Genomic DNA, 16,119 nt, shown 5'->3' on the forward strand with positions numbered 1-16,119 from the left:
GCGTCGCTCGCCTGCGCCTTTTGGGGATTTTCTTCGTGGGTTGGACGCGCCTCGCCTCAGTCGCCTTGCCTCCATCTCAACTTCGACGGGGTCGTCACTGGCGGGGTCGTCACTTATCGGGCATTATCCCGCCGATGCCGATCCCAACACCACCACCACCGCCTGAATGCCCGATGAGCGCGCCTCTTTACTCAACAACAGGCGGCCGCGCGACGCGTTGGCAAACGACCACCGACCTGGCTTGAGAGCCAGATGGCGAGTCAGGCTAAGGCACCTTTGGTCGAGGGCTGCAGTCGGCCTCCAACCTTGCTTGCCTCCTCGCCGCCACCCCGCCACCCCGCCGCCTCACTTCCCCTCTCAACTACCACTGCCTCGCCCTCGCCCTCGTCCTCGGCCACGGCACTCCCGTTCCCCCACAGCGACATCGCAAGCGCAAGCCATGTTCCGCACCGCACAACCAAGCGCCATCGGCGGCGGCGCCTCGGCCGCCGCATCCTCGTCGTCATCCGGCCCCTACCCCTCGTCGGCCAACCCCATCTCCGGCATCACCACCGCGCCCACCGTCAAGCGCCGCAACCTAAAGGGCGGCAAGCTCGAAAAGTACCCGCACCGCCTCAACTTCTACTCGCTGCCCCCCATCGACGAAATCACCATCGAGCAGTTCGAGTCCTGGGCCATCGACCGCCTAAAGGTCCTCGCAGAGGTCGAGTCCTCCCAGGCACGCAACCGCTCCTATCCAGAGATGAAGGAGGCCGTCAATGCAATGGCGAAAAAGTACCTTCCGCTCGCGGCCAACACCGCTGCCAGATCCACCGACGTGCAGCTCGAGAGGACAAAGGACCACGTCAGCCACTTTGTCCTTCGCCTCGCCTTTTGCCGCAGGTGAGCCGGCAACCCCTCGTCGCCGTCCTAGAGAGAAACGGCGACACAGCACTGACCTCGCTTCCCCCTCGTGTACGCTTCTCCTCGGACCCGCCGGACGCCCCCCAGCGAGGATCTGCGCCGGCGCTTTGTCAAGGCCGAGACCACCCTCTTCCGCCTGCGCTACGAGAGCGACGACACGGCCGAGCGCGAGGCGTTCCTCGCCGACCTCAAGACGGCGCTCCAGTTCAAGTGGGACGACGTCAGCCACGACGAGATGCGCCTCTACCGCGAGCAGCTCATCGCCACCCACCCGCGCATCGCCCAGACCTTTGACGCGGAAAAGTTTGTCAAGGTCGAGTGGACGCGCGTCACGGACCTCGTCGAAAAGCGCCGCGTCTTTCTGCACGCCGGCAAGGCCTGGGTGCCCATCAAGGAGCAGTCGAGCCTCATCTTTGCCGAGTTCCAGTCGCGCCTCGCCAGGGACCTCGAGGCCACCGCCAAGGCGCTGCCCCGCCTCGACGAGGACGACCGCCTGCTCCCCGTCCTCTCGCACCTCAGCATGGGCTTCCTGGCCGGCCTGTCCAACGACTTTTCCAACTCATCGATCACGGCTGACGGCACCACGACCATCACGGCCGGGATGGTCGACTCGCTGGTCAAGGCCCACGCGCCCCTCTGCATGCGCCACCTGCACACGACCCTGACCGAGTCGGGCCACTTGCGCCACTACGCGCGGCTGCAGTACAACCTCTTCCTCAAGGAGCTCGGCCTGCCCATCGAGGAGGCGCTCCTCTTTTGGCGGCGCAGTTTCCGCAACATGACCGACGACAAGTTCACAAAAGAGCACCGCTACAATATCCGGCACGGCTACGGCCTCGAGGGTCGGAGGCTAAACTACCCGGCCAAGAGCTGCGCCCGCATCCTGACCCAGGACCCGCCGGGCCCGCAGGACTCGCACGGGTGCCCCTTTCGCCACTTTTCGCCGGCCAACCTCTCGACGGCGCTGTCGACGCACTACGGCCTCAGCGCGGGCGAGCAGGGCGAGATCCTGACGGCCGTCAAGGCGGGCCACTACCATGTCGGGTGCACGCGGCTGTTTGAACTGACCCACCGCAACAGGGGGGTCAAGAAGGGCGCCGGCCTCGACGGTCAGGGCGAGAGCGTATCCCACCCCAACAGGTACTTTGAGAGGAGCTGGAGACTCGAACACGAGGGCGGCGAGGCCATCACCGTCGACCACGACGACGACGACGGCGTCGAAGGCGGTGCAGGCACCGTGGCTTCGAACGCGAACGCGACCACGACGAGGGCGGGGTCGGGGTCGGGGTCGGGGTCAAAGGGGAATGGAACCACCGACGGCGATGGTGATGGTGTTGGAGAGGACGATGATGGGTTCGATGCCGATATGATGCAGGAGCTCGAGAGGCAGGAGAGGGAGCAAGAGGAAAAGAGGCAGAGGTTGAGAATCGAAGAGGAGGAAGCCATGGACCTCTCCTAGCCGCGTTCTCGCTCAAACCCCATCCCACGCTGTACCTAGATACCACCCGTCCGCCATCCCCTTGCCATTTCGATCTTGGTCATTTCCACATCTCGACCCCGTCGGTCGTTGTTCGCTCGCGCTCGCACACACGCGCTGCACGTCGGGTCAAGCCTACGGTTCGCGATTTCAGAGCCACGGACACAACAACATGGAACAGAGAGAGAGAGAGAGACAGAGAGAGGAAGGAGCCAAGAAACCTGGGATCGTGTACAACGTAGCCGGCCAGAGGGGGAAAACGGGGAGCGCGGGAGAATGAGACGGATGATGTACACACGTTTCTTGCTTCGTAAAAGGGGCTTCGTGACGGGAGAGAGGGGGGCGAAGAGGGGGGAAGGTGGGGTGATGAAGCGAGGGAGGGCTTAGGCGGTGGCGGCCACCTTGGTCTGCTCGGCCTTGGTGGGCAGGAACTCGCGCTTCTTGATCGAGCCGGCCCAGGCGAGGCGCGTGTTGCCCATCAAGTCGCGATCAACCTGGGCGGCGGCCGAGCGGCCCTCCTGGATGCCCCAGACAATGAGCGACTGGCCGCGGCGGCAGTCGCCGGCCGTGTAGACGCGCTCGACGTTGGTGCGGTAGGGCGACTTGCCCTTGAGGTCGTCGGCCTTGATGTTGGAGCGGCCGTCCTGCTCGAGGCCGAGCGCCGATACGGCGTCGTTCTCCGGGCCCAGGAAGCCCAGCGACAGCAGGCACAGGTCGCAAGGCCAGCGCTTCTCGGAGCCGGGCACCTTGTTCATCTGCCACTTGCCCGACGCGTCGAGCTCCCAGTTGACCTTGATCGTGTTGAGCGCCACCAGCTTGCCGCTCTCGTCCTTCTCAAACGACGTCGTCGAGATGCAGTACTCGCGCGGGTCGCTGCCCCACTGGGCGGCCACCTCGGCATGGCCGTAGTCGACCTTGAAGACGCGCGGGAACTGCGGCCAGGGGTTGCCGCGGGCGCGCTCGTTGGGCGGCTGCGGCAGCAGCTCAAAGTTGACGATGCTCTTGGCGCCGTGTCGCAGGGCCGTGGCCTGCGCATCGCAGCCAGTATCACCGCCACCAATCACGATCACGTCCTTGCCCTTGGCGCTGAGGTAGTGGCCGTCGGCAAGGCCCGAGTCGAGGAGCGACTTGGTGTTGGGCGCGAGGAAGTCCATGGCAAAGTGGACGCCGTCGGCCTCGCGGCCGGGCACCTTGAGGTCGCGCGGCCAGGTGGCGCCGACGGCGTAGACGAGGGCGTCGTTCTGGGCGTGAAGCTGGCGCGGGTCGACGTCCTTGCCGACGTGGGCGCTGGTGACAAAGTTGACGCCCTCGGCGGCCATGAGGTCGACGCGGCGCTGGACGACGCCCTTGTCGAGCTTCATATTGGGGATGCCGTACATGAGCAGGCCGCCGATGCGGTCGGCGCGCTCGTAGACGGTGACCGAGTGGCCAGCCTTGTTGAGCTGGTCAGCGCACGCCAGGCCGGCGGGGCCGGAGCCGATGATGGCGACCGTCTTGCCCGTGCGCACCTTGGGCGGGCGCGGCACCATCCAGCCCTCCTCGAAGCCCTTGTCGATGATGGCGCACTCGATCGTCTTGATGCCGACGGGCTGCTCGATGACGCCGAGAGTGCAGGCGCCCTCGCAGGGAGCGGGGCAGACGCGGCCGGTGAACTCGGGGAAGTTGTTGGTCATCAGCAGGCGGTCGAGGGCGGCGCGCCAGTCCGAGTTAAACACCATCGAGTTCCACTGCGGGATGATGTTGCTGATGGGGCAGCCCGTGTCGCCCTGGCAGAAGGGGACGCCGCAGTCCATGCAGCGGGCCGTCTGGTACTTGAGCTCGGACTCGGTCAGGCGGACCGAGAGCTCCTTGTAGTCCTTGATGCGCTTGCCGGGAGCGCGGTAGTGCTCGCCGAGGCGCTTGTACTTCATGAAGCCGCGCACCTTGTCGACCTTCTCGAGGCGGGCCTTGGCCGTCTCCTCGTCGACCATCGAGTCCTCGAGGTCGACGAGCGCCGGCTCGGCGTGCTTGGCCGGCTTGGCGGCGGGCACCTCGCGGACGTTGTCGACGACGTTGTCCTTGGGCTGGTCGTCGACGACCGAGACGTCGACCTGGCTGCCGTGGCGCGAGAGGGTGCCGAGCAGGTCGACGTGGCTCGAGCGCTTCTTCTCGGCGGCGGCGCGGGCGGCCTCCTCCTCGAGGACGCGCTTGTAGTCGACGGGCATGACGCGGACGAAGCGCGGCAGCAGGTGGTGGAACTCGCGCAGGACGTGCTCGGCCACCGTGGAGCCCGTGTAGTGCTTGTGGTTCTCGATGAGGTTGCGCAGCTCGGCGATGTCGTGGGGCTCCTTGACGGGCCCGAGCTCGACGGTGCCAAGGTTGCACTTGCTGGCAAAGTCGCGGTTCATGTCGAGCACGTAAGCGATGCCGCCGCTCATGCCGGCGGCGACGTTGCGGCCGGTGGAGCCGAGGATGACGACGCGGCCGCCAGTCATGTACTCGAGGGCGTGATCGCCGGTTCCCTCGACGACGGCGTGGGCGCCCGAGTTCCTGACAGCGAAACGCTCGGCAGCGATGCCGCGGAAGTAGGCGTGGCCGCTGGTGGCGCCGTAGAGGCAGACGTTGCCCGCGATGATCTGCTCCTCGGCCTTGAAGACCGAGTTCTTGGGCGGGTAGACGATCAGGCGACCACCCGAGAGGCCCTTTCCTCCGCCGTCGTTGAGGTCACCCTCGAGCTCGATGGTGATACCGGGGGCAAGGAACGCGCCGCACGACTGACCGGCCGAGCCCTTGGCGTTGACGTGGATCAGGTCGGCGGGCAGGCCCTCCTCGCCGTAAAGCTTCGACACGCGGTACGACAGCGTGGTGCCGAGCGCGCGGTCGGTGTTGACGACGTCACAGTCGATGATGACGGGCAGGCCCTCGGTGAGCGCCGGCTCCGCCTCGTCGATGAGCTTGTTGTCGAGGCGCACATAGAGCTTGTGGTCCTGCTTGCGCACCTTGTAGGTGGCGGCACCGGGGCGCATCTGGTGGGCCGGCTTGAGCAGCGCCGACAGGTCGAGGTGGCGGGTCTTGGGCGTGCGGAGGCTGTCGTCGACCTTGAGCAGGTCGGCGCGGCCCACCATCTCATTGATGGTGCGCAGGCCGAGCTTGGCCATGATGGCGCGCAGCTCCTCGGCGAGATAGAAGAAGAAGTTGATGACGTGCTCGGGCTGGCCGGCGAACTTCTCGCGCAGCTGCGGGTCCTGGGTGGCGATGCCGACGGCGCACGTGTTCAGGTGGCACTTTCGCAGCATCAGGCATCCCATGGCGATCAGGGGCGTGGTGGCGAAGCCCCACTCCTCGGCGCCAAGCAGACAGGCGATGGCAACGTCGCGGCCGGTACGCAGCTGACCGTCGGTCTGGACGATGACACGGCCACGCAGGTCATTGAGCACCAGCGTCTGGTGGGCCTCGGCCAGGCCGAGCTCCCACGGCAGACCGGTCTGCTTGATACCGGTCCAGACGGCGGCACCGGTGCCTCCGTCGTGGCCCGAGATGACGAGGTGGTCGGCCTTGGCCTTGGCCACACCGGACGCGACGACACCGACGCCGACCTCGGAGACGAGCTTGACCGACACGTTGGCGCGCGGGTTGGCGCACTTGAGGTCGTAGATCAGCTGCTTGAGGTCCTCGATCGAGTAGATGTCGTGGTGCGGCGGAGGGCTGATGAGGCCGACACCGGCAGTCGAGTGACGCGTGCGCGCAATCGAGGGAGACACCTTGTGGCCGGGGAGCTCACCACCCTCACCAGGCTTCGCGCCCTGGGCCATCTTGATCTGCAGCTCGTCCGAGTCGGCGAGGTAGTTGCTGGTGACGCCGAAGCGGCCCGAGGCGATCTGCTTGATCTTGGATCGGAGCGAGTCGCCGTTGGGCAGCGGGATGGAGCGCTCAGGGTCCTCGCCACCCTCACCGGTGTTGGAGCGGCCTCCGAGGCGGTTCATGGCAATGGCGAGAGCCGAGTGGGCCTCCATCGAGATGGAACCGTACGACATGGCGCCCGTACAGAAGCGCTGGACGATCTCGGTCCACGGCTCGACCTGGTCGACGGGGATGGGTCGCGACTTGGTGAAGTCGAAGTCGAGCATGCCGCGGAGCGAAGTGCCCTTGACGGCGTCGTGCGAAGCCTTGGAGTACGTGTCCCAGGCCGACTGGTTCTTCTCGCGCGCGGCGTCCTGCAGGTTGGCGATGGTGACGGGGTTGTTGATGTGCGCCTCACCGCCGTGGCGGTAGTGGAACTCTCCACTCTCGGGCAGGCCGGGGATGGTGACCGTCTCGCGCGACGGGAAGCCGCGGTCGTGGAGCTCGAGGGCGTCCATGGCGAGCAGCTCGAACGTTGAACCGCTGATGCGCGACGCGGTGCCGGCAAAGCAGCGCTCGATGACGCTGTTGTCGAGGCCGAGCGCCTCAAAGATCTGGGCGCCCTTGTACGAGGCGAGCGTCGAGATACCCATCTTGGACATGACCTTGAGGATGCCCTTGTCGATGGCGTGCCTCCAGTTGTCGACGATCTGGGAGGGGCTGAGGTCGGCCTTGAGCAGGCCCTCGCGCGACACCTTGAGCATCGCCTCGAAGGCGAGCCAGGGGCAGATGGCGTCGGCACCGTAGCCGACGAGGACGCACATGTGGTGCACCTCGCGAGCCTCGGCCGACTCGACCATGAGGGCGATCTTGCTGCGCTCCTTGTTGCGGATCAGGTGGTGGTGGACACCGCCGCAGGCAATGAGCGAGCTGATGCTGACGCGGTCGGCGCTGACGGCGCGGTCCGAGAGGATGACGACACGGTAGCCATCGCGGATGGCCTGCGACGTCTCGCTGCAGACGCGGTCGAGGGCAGCCTCGTAGCCCGTCAGGCCGGCGCCCTTGTCGAACGTGATGTCGATCGTCTTGGACGGCCAGTCGGCGTGGACAGTGTCGAGCTGCTTGATGGCGTTCATCTCGTCGATGGTGAGGATGGGCGAGGGCAGCAGCAGACGGTGGCACTGCTCGGGCTTCATCTCGAGGAGGTTGCCCTCGGGACCGACGTACTGCTCAAGCGACATGACAATCGACTCTCGGATCGGGTCAATGGGCGGGTTGGTGACCTGCGCGAAGAGCTGGCGGAAGTAGTCGTAGATGAGGCGGGCGTTGGGCGAGATGCACGCAAGCGCTCCGTCGTTGCCCATCGATCCAAGCGCCTCCTTGCCGTCGCTGATCATGGGCAGCATGAGCAGGTTGATCTGCTCGGCCGTGTAGCCGAACGTCATAAGGCGCGGGTCGGTGCTCAAACGCTCGTCGTCGAGGACAGGGGCGATGGCGTTGCCCGTCTCGCGGCGCACGCGGTCCACAATCTCGGGCAGGCGGAGCATCTGGTTCTCGATCCAGGCGGCAAAGTCGCGGCTCTGGGCGGTCGTCATCTTGAGCTCGCGGTCCTCAACGATGCGGCCCTCGACAGTGTCGACGAGCAACATCTTGCCCGGCTGCAGCCGGCCCTTCTCGAGGATCGTCTCGGGCGCGATCGAGATGGTTCCGACCTCGGAGGCGCAGATCATGATGTCGTCGTCGGTGACGTAGTATCGGCAGGGTCGCAGACCGTTCCTGTCGAGGTTGGCACCGCAGTATCTGCCGTCGGCGAAGGTGAAAAGCGCGGGACCGTCCCAAGGCTCCATCAGGCACGCGGCCCAGCGGTAGAAGGCGGTCTTGGCCGGGTCCATGCGGTCACCGTCGCCCTGCCACGCCTCGGGAATCATCATCATGACGGCCTGGGGCAGGGTGAGGACGTTGTTGATGACCAGCAGCTCGAGGACGTTGTCGAACGCGGCCGAGTCGGAGCCGCCGCTCTCGATGATGGGGTAGAGCATGTCGAGCTCGTCGCCGAACGTCTCGGACTTGAGGACACCCTCACGCGCGCGCATCCAGTTCTTGTTGCCGCGGACGGTGTTGATCTCGCCGTTGTGGGCGGCCCAGCGCATGGGCTGGGCGCGGTCCCACGAGGGGAACGTGTTGGTCGAGAAGCGCGAGTGGACGAGGGCAAAGTGCGACGCGTAGTGGGCATTGTTGAGGTCGTGGTAGTAGTTGTAAACCTGGACGGGGCTCAGCTGGCCCTTGTAGATGATGTTCGACGGGCTGAGCGAGCAGATGTAGAACCAGTTGGCGAGGCCGATGGTGTGCGTGGCGTGCTTGCGGAGCACATAGAGCTGGCGGCCAAAGTACTGGTCGTCGAACTTCTTGTCGGTGGCCTGAGGCTCCTTGCCCGTGCCGTAGTGGTCCGTGAGGACGACAAAGGGCTGGAGGATCTTGGGCTCCTTAGACCTCGAGGCGGGGCCGAGGATGGTGTTGTCGACAGGCACCTCACGCCAGCCGAGCACGCGCAGGTGCAGCTTCTCGGCGAGGCCGGTGAAGGTGTCGACCTGCTTGCGCCAGGCCTGCTCGCTCGTAGGGTCAAAGAAGAGGTTGCCCACGGCGTACTGACCCTGGGGCGGCAGGGTGAAGCCAACGTCCCTCTCGGCCTCACGGCGGAAGAAGTGGTCGGGGATGCCCGTCATGACACCGGCACCGTCACCGTCGCGAGCGTCGGCGCCGACGGCGCCACGGTGAGTCATGTTGCAGAGCAGCTGCTTGGCGTCCGACACGATCTTGTGCGCGGGCTTGCCCTTGATCTGGCACATGAAGCCGACACCGCAGGCATCCTTCTCGTTGTCCGGGTCGTAGAGACCCTGGGCGGCGGGCAGGGCGCCAGCCCAGGAGGTCTCGGTGGCGCGCTCTACCTCCTCATAGCCGCTGGTGGCAAAGTCGGTCGAGGAGATCGACTCCTCGTTGATGGCGGCGAGCTCGGCGGTGAGCTTCTCGACGTGGCGGGAAGTGGCGGTGGTGGAAGGCCTGGCGGAAACCGTCGGAGCCATCCCAGCGACTGCGAAAGTGGTACGGTGGAGTGTTTGGGGCGGTGAAGAAGGGAGAGTCTCGAGGAGGTGCTCCCTGGGGCTACGGTAGATCCGGCTGGTGGCGGCGGCGGCGCGGGAGAGGTCTAGATGCAGGGTGACGGGCGGGTCGATGCGTTTGGGATACGAGGCTTGACGTTGCTGGGCTCGACCGGGGGTATGCGGTTGAAGGCGAGGCTCTTTGCGGGCGAAGAGAATACAGATGCTTTTTTGCGCGGCTGCTGCGGAAGAGAGACGGGCAGGGAGGGAAGACTCGAAATGGTAGGCTCGACCGGCGGGTCTAGCGAGTGGCGAAGAAAGGGACGGCCGACGGGTGGACAGAGGTTTGGCAGGGTGTGAAGAAAGTCCGTTCGGCAGGTGGTGGTGGATGCGGGGGGACGAGGTGAACGGAAGGTGAAGAGGGCGAGGCAGCGATATTTGTTAGCCCGGAAGGTCCAGCGCGCGGTGGGGACTGTGGCAACGGCGACCGACGAGCCAGCTAGCCAGCCAGCCAGCCAAGCAGCGGGCCCGGCCAGGTCAGGCCAGGAAGCAGGCGAGGCTACGGCGGCGTGCATGCGCTGAACATCGACCAATCAGGCGGCCGCCCCTTTGAAATTGGGCCCGCCCAGCCCAGGCAGCGGCGACGGCTTTCAAAACGCAGGCGAGCCTCTGCCTGTCTGACTCGGCGGCGCCGCGCGGGCGTGGACCGACGAGTCTGGCCCCAGCCAGCGGGAGGGCTGCGAAGAACCAGCGACCAGGCCGGCTGGCGAGGGGCCAGGCGAGAAGTCTAAAAAAATCCGGACGCTGCCGGCTCGCTCGCTGGCCAGCCCGACGCGCCAACTTCGACAGCCATCTCCAACCCGCAACGCCAGCTGGCAGACAGCTGGATGGCAGCGACGAGGCGGGACAAGGGCGGCCAACCTTTCTTGGCTGGTCAGCCGAACCGATATTATGGTAATTGCCGGCGGCACCCGAGGAGGGGGCGGACGCACGGCTTACCCAACACGGGACGACTCTCTCGTGCGAGAAGAGCAGGCGGGTGACTCGCCCTTGCCACCGCCGTGGCCAGGCTTAGCCTGACGCGGCGAGAAGAAAAAACGAGCGGGCAGCGCAGAGGCAAGAGGCCGGCCTCTTTTTCTTCCCGCTCGGGTCCTGCCAGAAGCAAGCTCGGGCGGGCGGGCATCTGGAAATTCCTGGCCTCGCCTCGCCTCGCCTCGGCTCGGCTCTGAACGAAGACGAGCGAGCGAGCGAGATGAGATGAGATGGCAGGAATCCGAGCCGCCTGATTGGCTGCCGATAAGAGGCCAGGCCCATGCATGACCCTGGGGCCCGCACGAGCGAGGTGCTTCTGCGAACCGGTCCGGTTCCCTAGGCCTGGCCGGCCTCCGCCTCCACGTACTGCCCAGACCCCGCATCTTCCAGGCTAGGGCTCTCGCCGACTCGCCCGCCCCGTCTGCCTGCCTCCTTCCACGCGCGCGAGCACCACGCTCGGCCGACGAGAAGGACGTTCCTTCGTCGTCGTCGTCGTCGCCGTCGCCGTTCGTCGCCGTTCATCGCGGCCGCCATCGAGACGACCACCTGCGATGCCGCCACCTCATGGCCTTCCGGCCTTGTGGCGGCGAGCACTGCGACAGGGGACAGCCGGACAGTGGGCGGCGACAAAGAGGTCGACAAGACGCGAAACGAGTGGTGCAGCGATGCGAGCGATCCGAAGGCTGGGCCACAATCGGACGTGATGATCGCGCCTCGCCCGACGCGACTCGTCGCTCGACGCCTTCGCCCGTCTCTGAGAGAACAGGCTGAGACGATTGACGAGGAACAGCAGGCCAGGTCGTCGGCTTCAGAGCAGCCCGCGAGGCGAGCCGACGCGCGCCTCCCCCACCCAAAGGAACGCGAGAAACGCAGCATGGGTCCGATTGGAAGCGACGGCGCGCGAGCACTCACCTAGAAGCAAGAGCTCAGAGTCTCGCGGCGCAAGAGGCTGGGAGGGGTAGATATGATTTTCGATGCCGATCTCTCGGCTGAGGCCGTAGGGGCGTTTTGAGGGCGGGCGGAGGTGGTTGCAGAGGGCGGGCGAGGTAGGCTGTGTCGACGGCGAGCTCCTCGTGTTTCTCTCTGTCGTTTTGCGGTAGGCTGGACGCTGGGCAGTGAGAAGCAAGAGAGTAAGGTAACGGCGAGGATGGTGGTGGTGCGATGGAAAGGGAAGTTGCGAGGGAGAGAGAGGGAAGAAGAGGTGAAGGTGCGGGGGCGGGCCGGGGACTGCTAGAAGAGGACGGCTCGACGACGACGAGCAGGCAGCAGCAGCAGCAGCAGCAGCAGCAGCAGCGGTCAGGCAGGCAGGCGAGCAGCCAGGCAGGCAGCTGAAAAAAAATTAAGGCCACCGCCGGTGCGGAGCGTGTGGGGTTCCGAGCAGCGACCGTCCTTGCTCGCCCAAAGCCTACGCCGAGCGACAAGTTACCTACGAAGCCTGACCCACCGACGCCGTACGCGTTAGCCGGGGGATCTCTTGCGCCCGCCCGCATCGTTGTCGGCCCCCGCGCAGAGCCACGCGCGAGACGCCGCGGTACGTACAACGAGCGTGGCCTGTCTGTCAGCCGCGCCCCACGTCTTCGCAAGACGGCGGTCCCTGCCTCTGCTCGGTGCTCGCGAAGTTGCGGGCGCCTACAAGCTCAGACTCTGGCATCGAGAGCTTCGAACAGGCAGGCTTCCGCGAGGATGATGCTGCGGTGTTGGCGTCGGTCTTGGACGGCTCGTGACCGCGACCACATACGACCGGCTCGCTGGGGCAGCTTGACCGGCGAGGTCGGGTGCAGCGTCGAAGCTCGAGCTTTTCGCGCGTGACCAACAAAGGTTCCCCAGACCCCGTCCGACCTCGCTCGTCGAATCAGGTCAAGGACGGCCGACCTTCGTGCCTTGCCTGCTCGGATGTCCAGATGGTCGAGCTCTGGCGGACAGGCAGGCGGGTTTGCGATCCTTTGACGCTGATTGGATCGGATCAGGGCGCCTGATAACGGACGGACGATTACGTTCGCGCGTTCACCCCGGAGGGCGGGCCTGCCTGTTTGCGGAGCGAGGCGCACGCACGTCGTAGGTAGAGGCAGGTGCGGGAGCAAGGGTGACACGTTGCAGCTGCGTGCGTGTTCTCGGCACAATCCACGGCCTTCAAGGATTGCCGCATTTCGTTCTTCCAAGCAAGGCAGACGCTGGCCGTACGGACAGGCAGGTGGCCGCATCCGCCGCGCAGTTGAGAAGGAAGCAGGCGCGGGGGCGAGTCGAGGGTGGGCGGCCTGGCGGCAGGCAGCGCCCATGCATTTTTCACGCAGAGGGCACGGCAGGGCAGGGCAGGGCAGGGCAGGGCAGGGTGAACGTTGGGCTGGCAGCGTGGGGACGAAGCGGTCGAGTCACATCGCACACGCTGATCTCCGGATTCGACCGACGACCCCCAAGTCACGGCAAACAGGCGGCCCGCTTATCGGCGCTCTCCGTTTTTGCCCGAGCCGCTCGTCCGCTCAGGCTAGGGGTGGCTTCGCCAACAACTCGGCCGGGTCCGATTTCGGATGCATCCCGCAGGTCGCCGCTTTCGCTGCGTCGCACTGCAGGCGCAGCTGCGAATTGGACCTCATCCGGTACCGGCAGCTGCGCATGGCCAGCTCCAATCTGGCCCCGTCGGGACCGCGAGAAAAGCAGACCGGAATTGCGCAGCAAATTGGCTCCTCGCCCGACTCGCTGGCTGCCATCGGTCAAGCAGGCTCTCCGCCGGCTCAAGTCGTCGGAGGAAACTTTCGCGACTCGACTGCACGCACAGAAGCAGATAGCACACGAACAAACCAGCGTCGTGGTCTGGTGGCACGGACGGCGAGAGAGGCGGCGACCATGGCAATGGAAGGGTTCTGATTTCGCAGCGGCACACCTGCACAGAGATGCGCCGCATGTATCGGATTGGACGGGCAACTAGAGTCTGTCTATGGACGGGCGACGGGCGACGGGCGACGGGCGATCAGGCGCGGTGGATCATCGACTCCCGCGCAGGGCCAACGCCGATCCACTCAATCTTGACGCTGAGGAAGCTCTCGATAAAGTCGACATAGTCGCGGCAGGTCTGCGGCAGCTCGTCAAACGTGGTCGCCTTGGAGATGTCGCCCTCCCAGCCGGGCAGCGTCTTGTACTGCACCTCGACCTTGGCCAGCACCTCGAGGTCGGCGGGGAAGCTGGTGAGCTCCTTGCCGTCGACGGTGTAACCGACGGCCACCTTGAGCTCCTTGAGGTTGTCGAGCACGTCGAGCTTTGTCAGGTTGAGGCTGGTGTAGCCGTTGATCAGGCACGAGTAGCGCATCATGACCAGGTCGAGCCAGCCGCAGCGGCGACGGCGTCCGGTGGTGACGCCGTACTCGGCGCCGACCTCCTGGAGGTGGTGTCCGATGTCGTCGGTCAGCTCCGTGGGGAAGGGTCCCATGCCGACGCGGGTCGTGTAGGCCTTCATGACGCCGATGACGTCGCCGATGGCGTTGGGCGGGATGCCCAGGCCGGTGCAGACGCCGCCAATCGAGGTCGAGGAGCTGGTGACAAAGGGGTACGTGCCAAAGTCGATGTCGAGCATGAGGGCGTTGGCGCCCTCGACCAGCACGCGCCGGTTGGACGACAGGGCGGTGTGGATGAAGGTGACGCCGTCGACAATGTGCGGGCGGAGGCGCTCGGCAAAGGCCTTGTAGCGCGCAATCTCGCCCTCGGTGTCGTACTCAAAGTGGCCGTAGCGCTTGAAGCGGCCCTCGACCAGCTTGCGGAACTTGGAGGCAAAGAGCTCCGGGTCGTAGAGGTGGTGGACGCGGAGGCCGGAGCGCGAGGCCTTGGACGAGTAGGCCGGACCGATGCCCTTCTTGGTGGTGCCGATGCTGCTGCCGCCGAGCTCGACCTCCTTGAGGCCATCGACGACCTGGTGGAAGTCGAAGACGAGGTGGGCGCGGTCCGAGATAAAGAGGCGGCCGTCGCAGTTGAGGCCCTTTTTCTCGAGCTTGTCGAGCTCCTCGAAGAACGAGGGGACGTGGACGACGACGCCGGAGCCGATGAAGCCGGCGCAGCGCGGGTTGACGAGGCCCGAGGGGAGCAGGTGGAAGTCAAACTTGGTCTTTACGCCGTTGACGTTGGCCACGATGGTGTGGCCGGCGTTGTTGCCTCCGGCGCAGCGGGCGCAGACGTCCATCTGGGTGCTGAGGACGTCGGCGAGCTTGCCCTTGCCCTCGTCGCCCCACTGGGCGCCCAGCAGGACAGTGGCCTTGCCGCCGCCCTTGGAGTCCGCAGGCTTGGGCATCGCCGCCATGGTGGGCCAAGGAGGACGATCCCGCAAGGGAGCGAGGTGGAAGGGGGGTAGGGTCGATACTCTCCCGGTGTAGCTCGGGGAGAGGTTTCGGGGGAGAGGGAAAGGGGAAGATCCCTTGGGGAGAGGAGGTGGTGATCAATCGATGCCGAGAGATGAAACCAGGAGAGAAGGAGCGGACCAGGCGCGACGGGCGTGGATGAGCGGCCTGCCAGGCTGCCCTTGTGGCACGCACACGCCGCACCCAACGTGGCAGGCAGGAAGGCCCCTTCTTCCCCCACCCTAGGCCTGGCCGGCTCTGCTCTCCGCCGCCTGTCTGCCCCCGACCCACGCGCAAGAAGACGAAAACAAAAACCGTCGGCCTGCCGACTGGCCTGCCTGTGGCCGTTGCCGGTCCACCAGCAGGCTAGGCAGAGCGCAAACCCAGCTCGCTGGCCCGGCCGCAGAGAGGCACGCCAGCAGCGGCGCCAGGCTTTTCCCGAAGACGGCAGGGCAGGGCGAGGGCCTGGCCAGCCAAGCAGGCTCGGCAGTTCCGGCCGGCCGGCTGGCTCGGTCGGCCAGCGACCGAAAAGCGGAAAATTCCGAAAAAGTGACTCGAGGCCCTCGGTTCCGTCCAGGCCGTCTGCAAGTCCACCGGGCGCCCTCACCGTCCAGAGACGTCGCACACACACGGCCCATTCAAACCCCGTGTTTGCCCCTGCCATCCTTTCACCTGTTATGGGTGCAACCAGGGGATGAGGCCCCGCCCGAGCGCGCCCCACGACTGTTAGCCTTTCCGAAAGATGGCTGAGGGATCGTCGATATCTGCGCACGCCCGGCAGCGGGTCTGTCCGCACGGCGAGTAACTCGAGTGTGTCGCCTCCTCTTCGGAGGGGGACCACGATGACCTACGGGTCCGAAGGAGTCGGTCGCCCGAGCACTTCACCACTCGACCCTCAGCTGCACGTATCTTTCGGATCCAAAGGTGGATAGGGAGCACAAAGGTCTCCGCCACCATGGCGGGGCCGGCTTGAAAGCGCGCACGGTAACACCGCCTCAAACTCTTCTTTTTTGTGTACGTTTCTCCCACCCCTCGATCTCCTTCGCCCAACGCCTTCTACGAGGACGACGTACGATGCACACCGCTAGTCGCCGACAGACAAGGGAGCTTCGCACGGCATGTCATGGTTGCAGTGGTCGAGCGAGAGTGAGGCGCGCGCTATATATTACAGGGTCCCTCTGCCACCTAGAAGAAGACGACGGTGCGCTCGACGTCCCACCCGAGCGCGGCGAGCGACTGCCTGACCGCCTTTTCCATCGGCGGCGGGCCGCAGACGAGGGCGAGCGTGTCTTCGAGCTCGTCGCCCTCGCCCTCGCCCTCGCCCTCGCCCTCGCCGGTCCGCCGGGGCGCGGGCGGCAGGTGGGCCTCGAGCGCGGCGAGGTCGACGCGGCCACGCGGCCCGGTCCACTGGTCGGTGGCGTTGCTGAGGTAGTGCGAGATCGTCAGGCGGCCGTCCAAGATGTCCTGAGACTCG

General features: G+C 65.9%; 4 protein-coding genes across 4 annotated transcripts in view; 1 reads left to right on the forward strand and 3 right to left on the reverse strand.

Moving 5' to 3' along the window:
- Window positions 1-439: 439 nt before the first annotated feature.
- Window positions 440-2,362, forward strand: PFL1_06430 (uncharacterized protein; the record flags this gene model as incomplete). Its single annotated transcript, XM_007883971.1, has 2 exons — window positions 440-882; window positions 991-2,362. 2 exons carry the CDS (start codon window positions 440-442, stop codon window positions 2,360-2,362), a joined length of 1,815 nt encoding a protein of 604 aa, XP_007882162.1.
- Window positions 2,363-2,763: 401 nt separating this feature from the next.
- PFL1_06431 (uncharacterized protein) lies at window positions 2,764-9,279 on the reverse strand (the record flags this gene model as incomplete). Its single annotated transcript, XM_007883972.1, has 1 exon — window positions 2,764-9,279. One exon carries the CDS (start codon window positions 9,277-9,279, stop codon window positions 2,764-2,766), a length of 6,516 nt encoding a protein of 2,171 aa, XP_007882163.1.
- A 4,012-nt stretch (window positions 9,280-13,291) lies between these two features.
- PFL1_06432 (uncharacterized protein) lies at window positions 13,292-14,608 on the reverse strand (the record flags this gene model as incomplete). The annotated part of the gene is made up of 1 exon (XM_007883973.1): window positions 13,292-14,608. One exon carries the CDS (start codon window positions 14,606-14,608, stop codon window positions 13,292-13,294), a length of 1,317 nt encoding a protein of 438 aa, XP_007882164.1.
- A 1,222-nt stretch (window positions 14,609-15,830) lies between these two features.
- The window catches only part of PFL1_06433 (uncharacterized protein), a gene marked incomplete at both ends in the record, with an annotated part of 3,310 nt that continues 3,021 nt past the window's right edge, over window positions 15,831-16,119 (reverse strand). Inside the window, one exon of the mRNA XM_007883974.1 lies at window positions 15,831-16,109. Coding sequence (XP_007882165.1) covers window positions 15,831-16,109 — 279 coding nt within the window. The remainder of the gene's footprint in view (window positions 16,110-16,119) is intronic.

The sequence above is a fragment of the Pseudozyma flocculosa genome (genome assembly GCF_000417875.1).
Source record: "Pseudozyma flocculosa PF-1 unplaced genomic scaffold scaffold00026, whole genome shotgun sequence".
Taxonomy (NCBI): domain Eukaryota; kingdom Fungi; phylum Basidiomycota; class Ustilaginomycetes; order Ustilaginales; family Ustilaginaceae; genus Pseudozyma; species Pseudozyma flocculosa.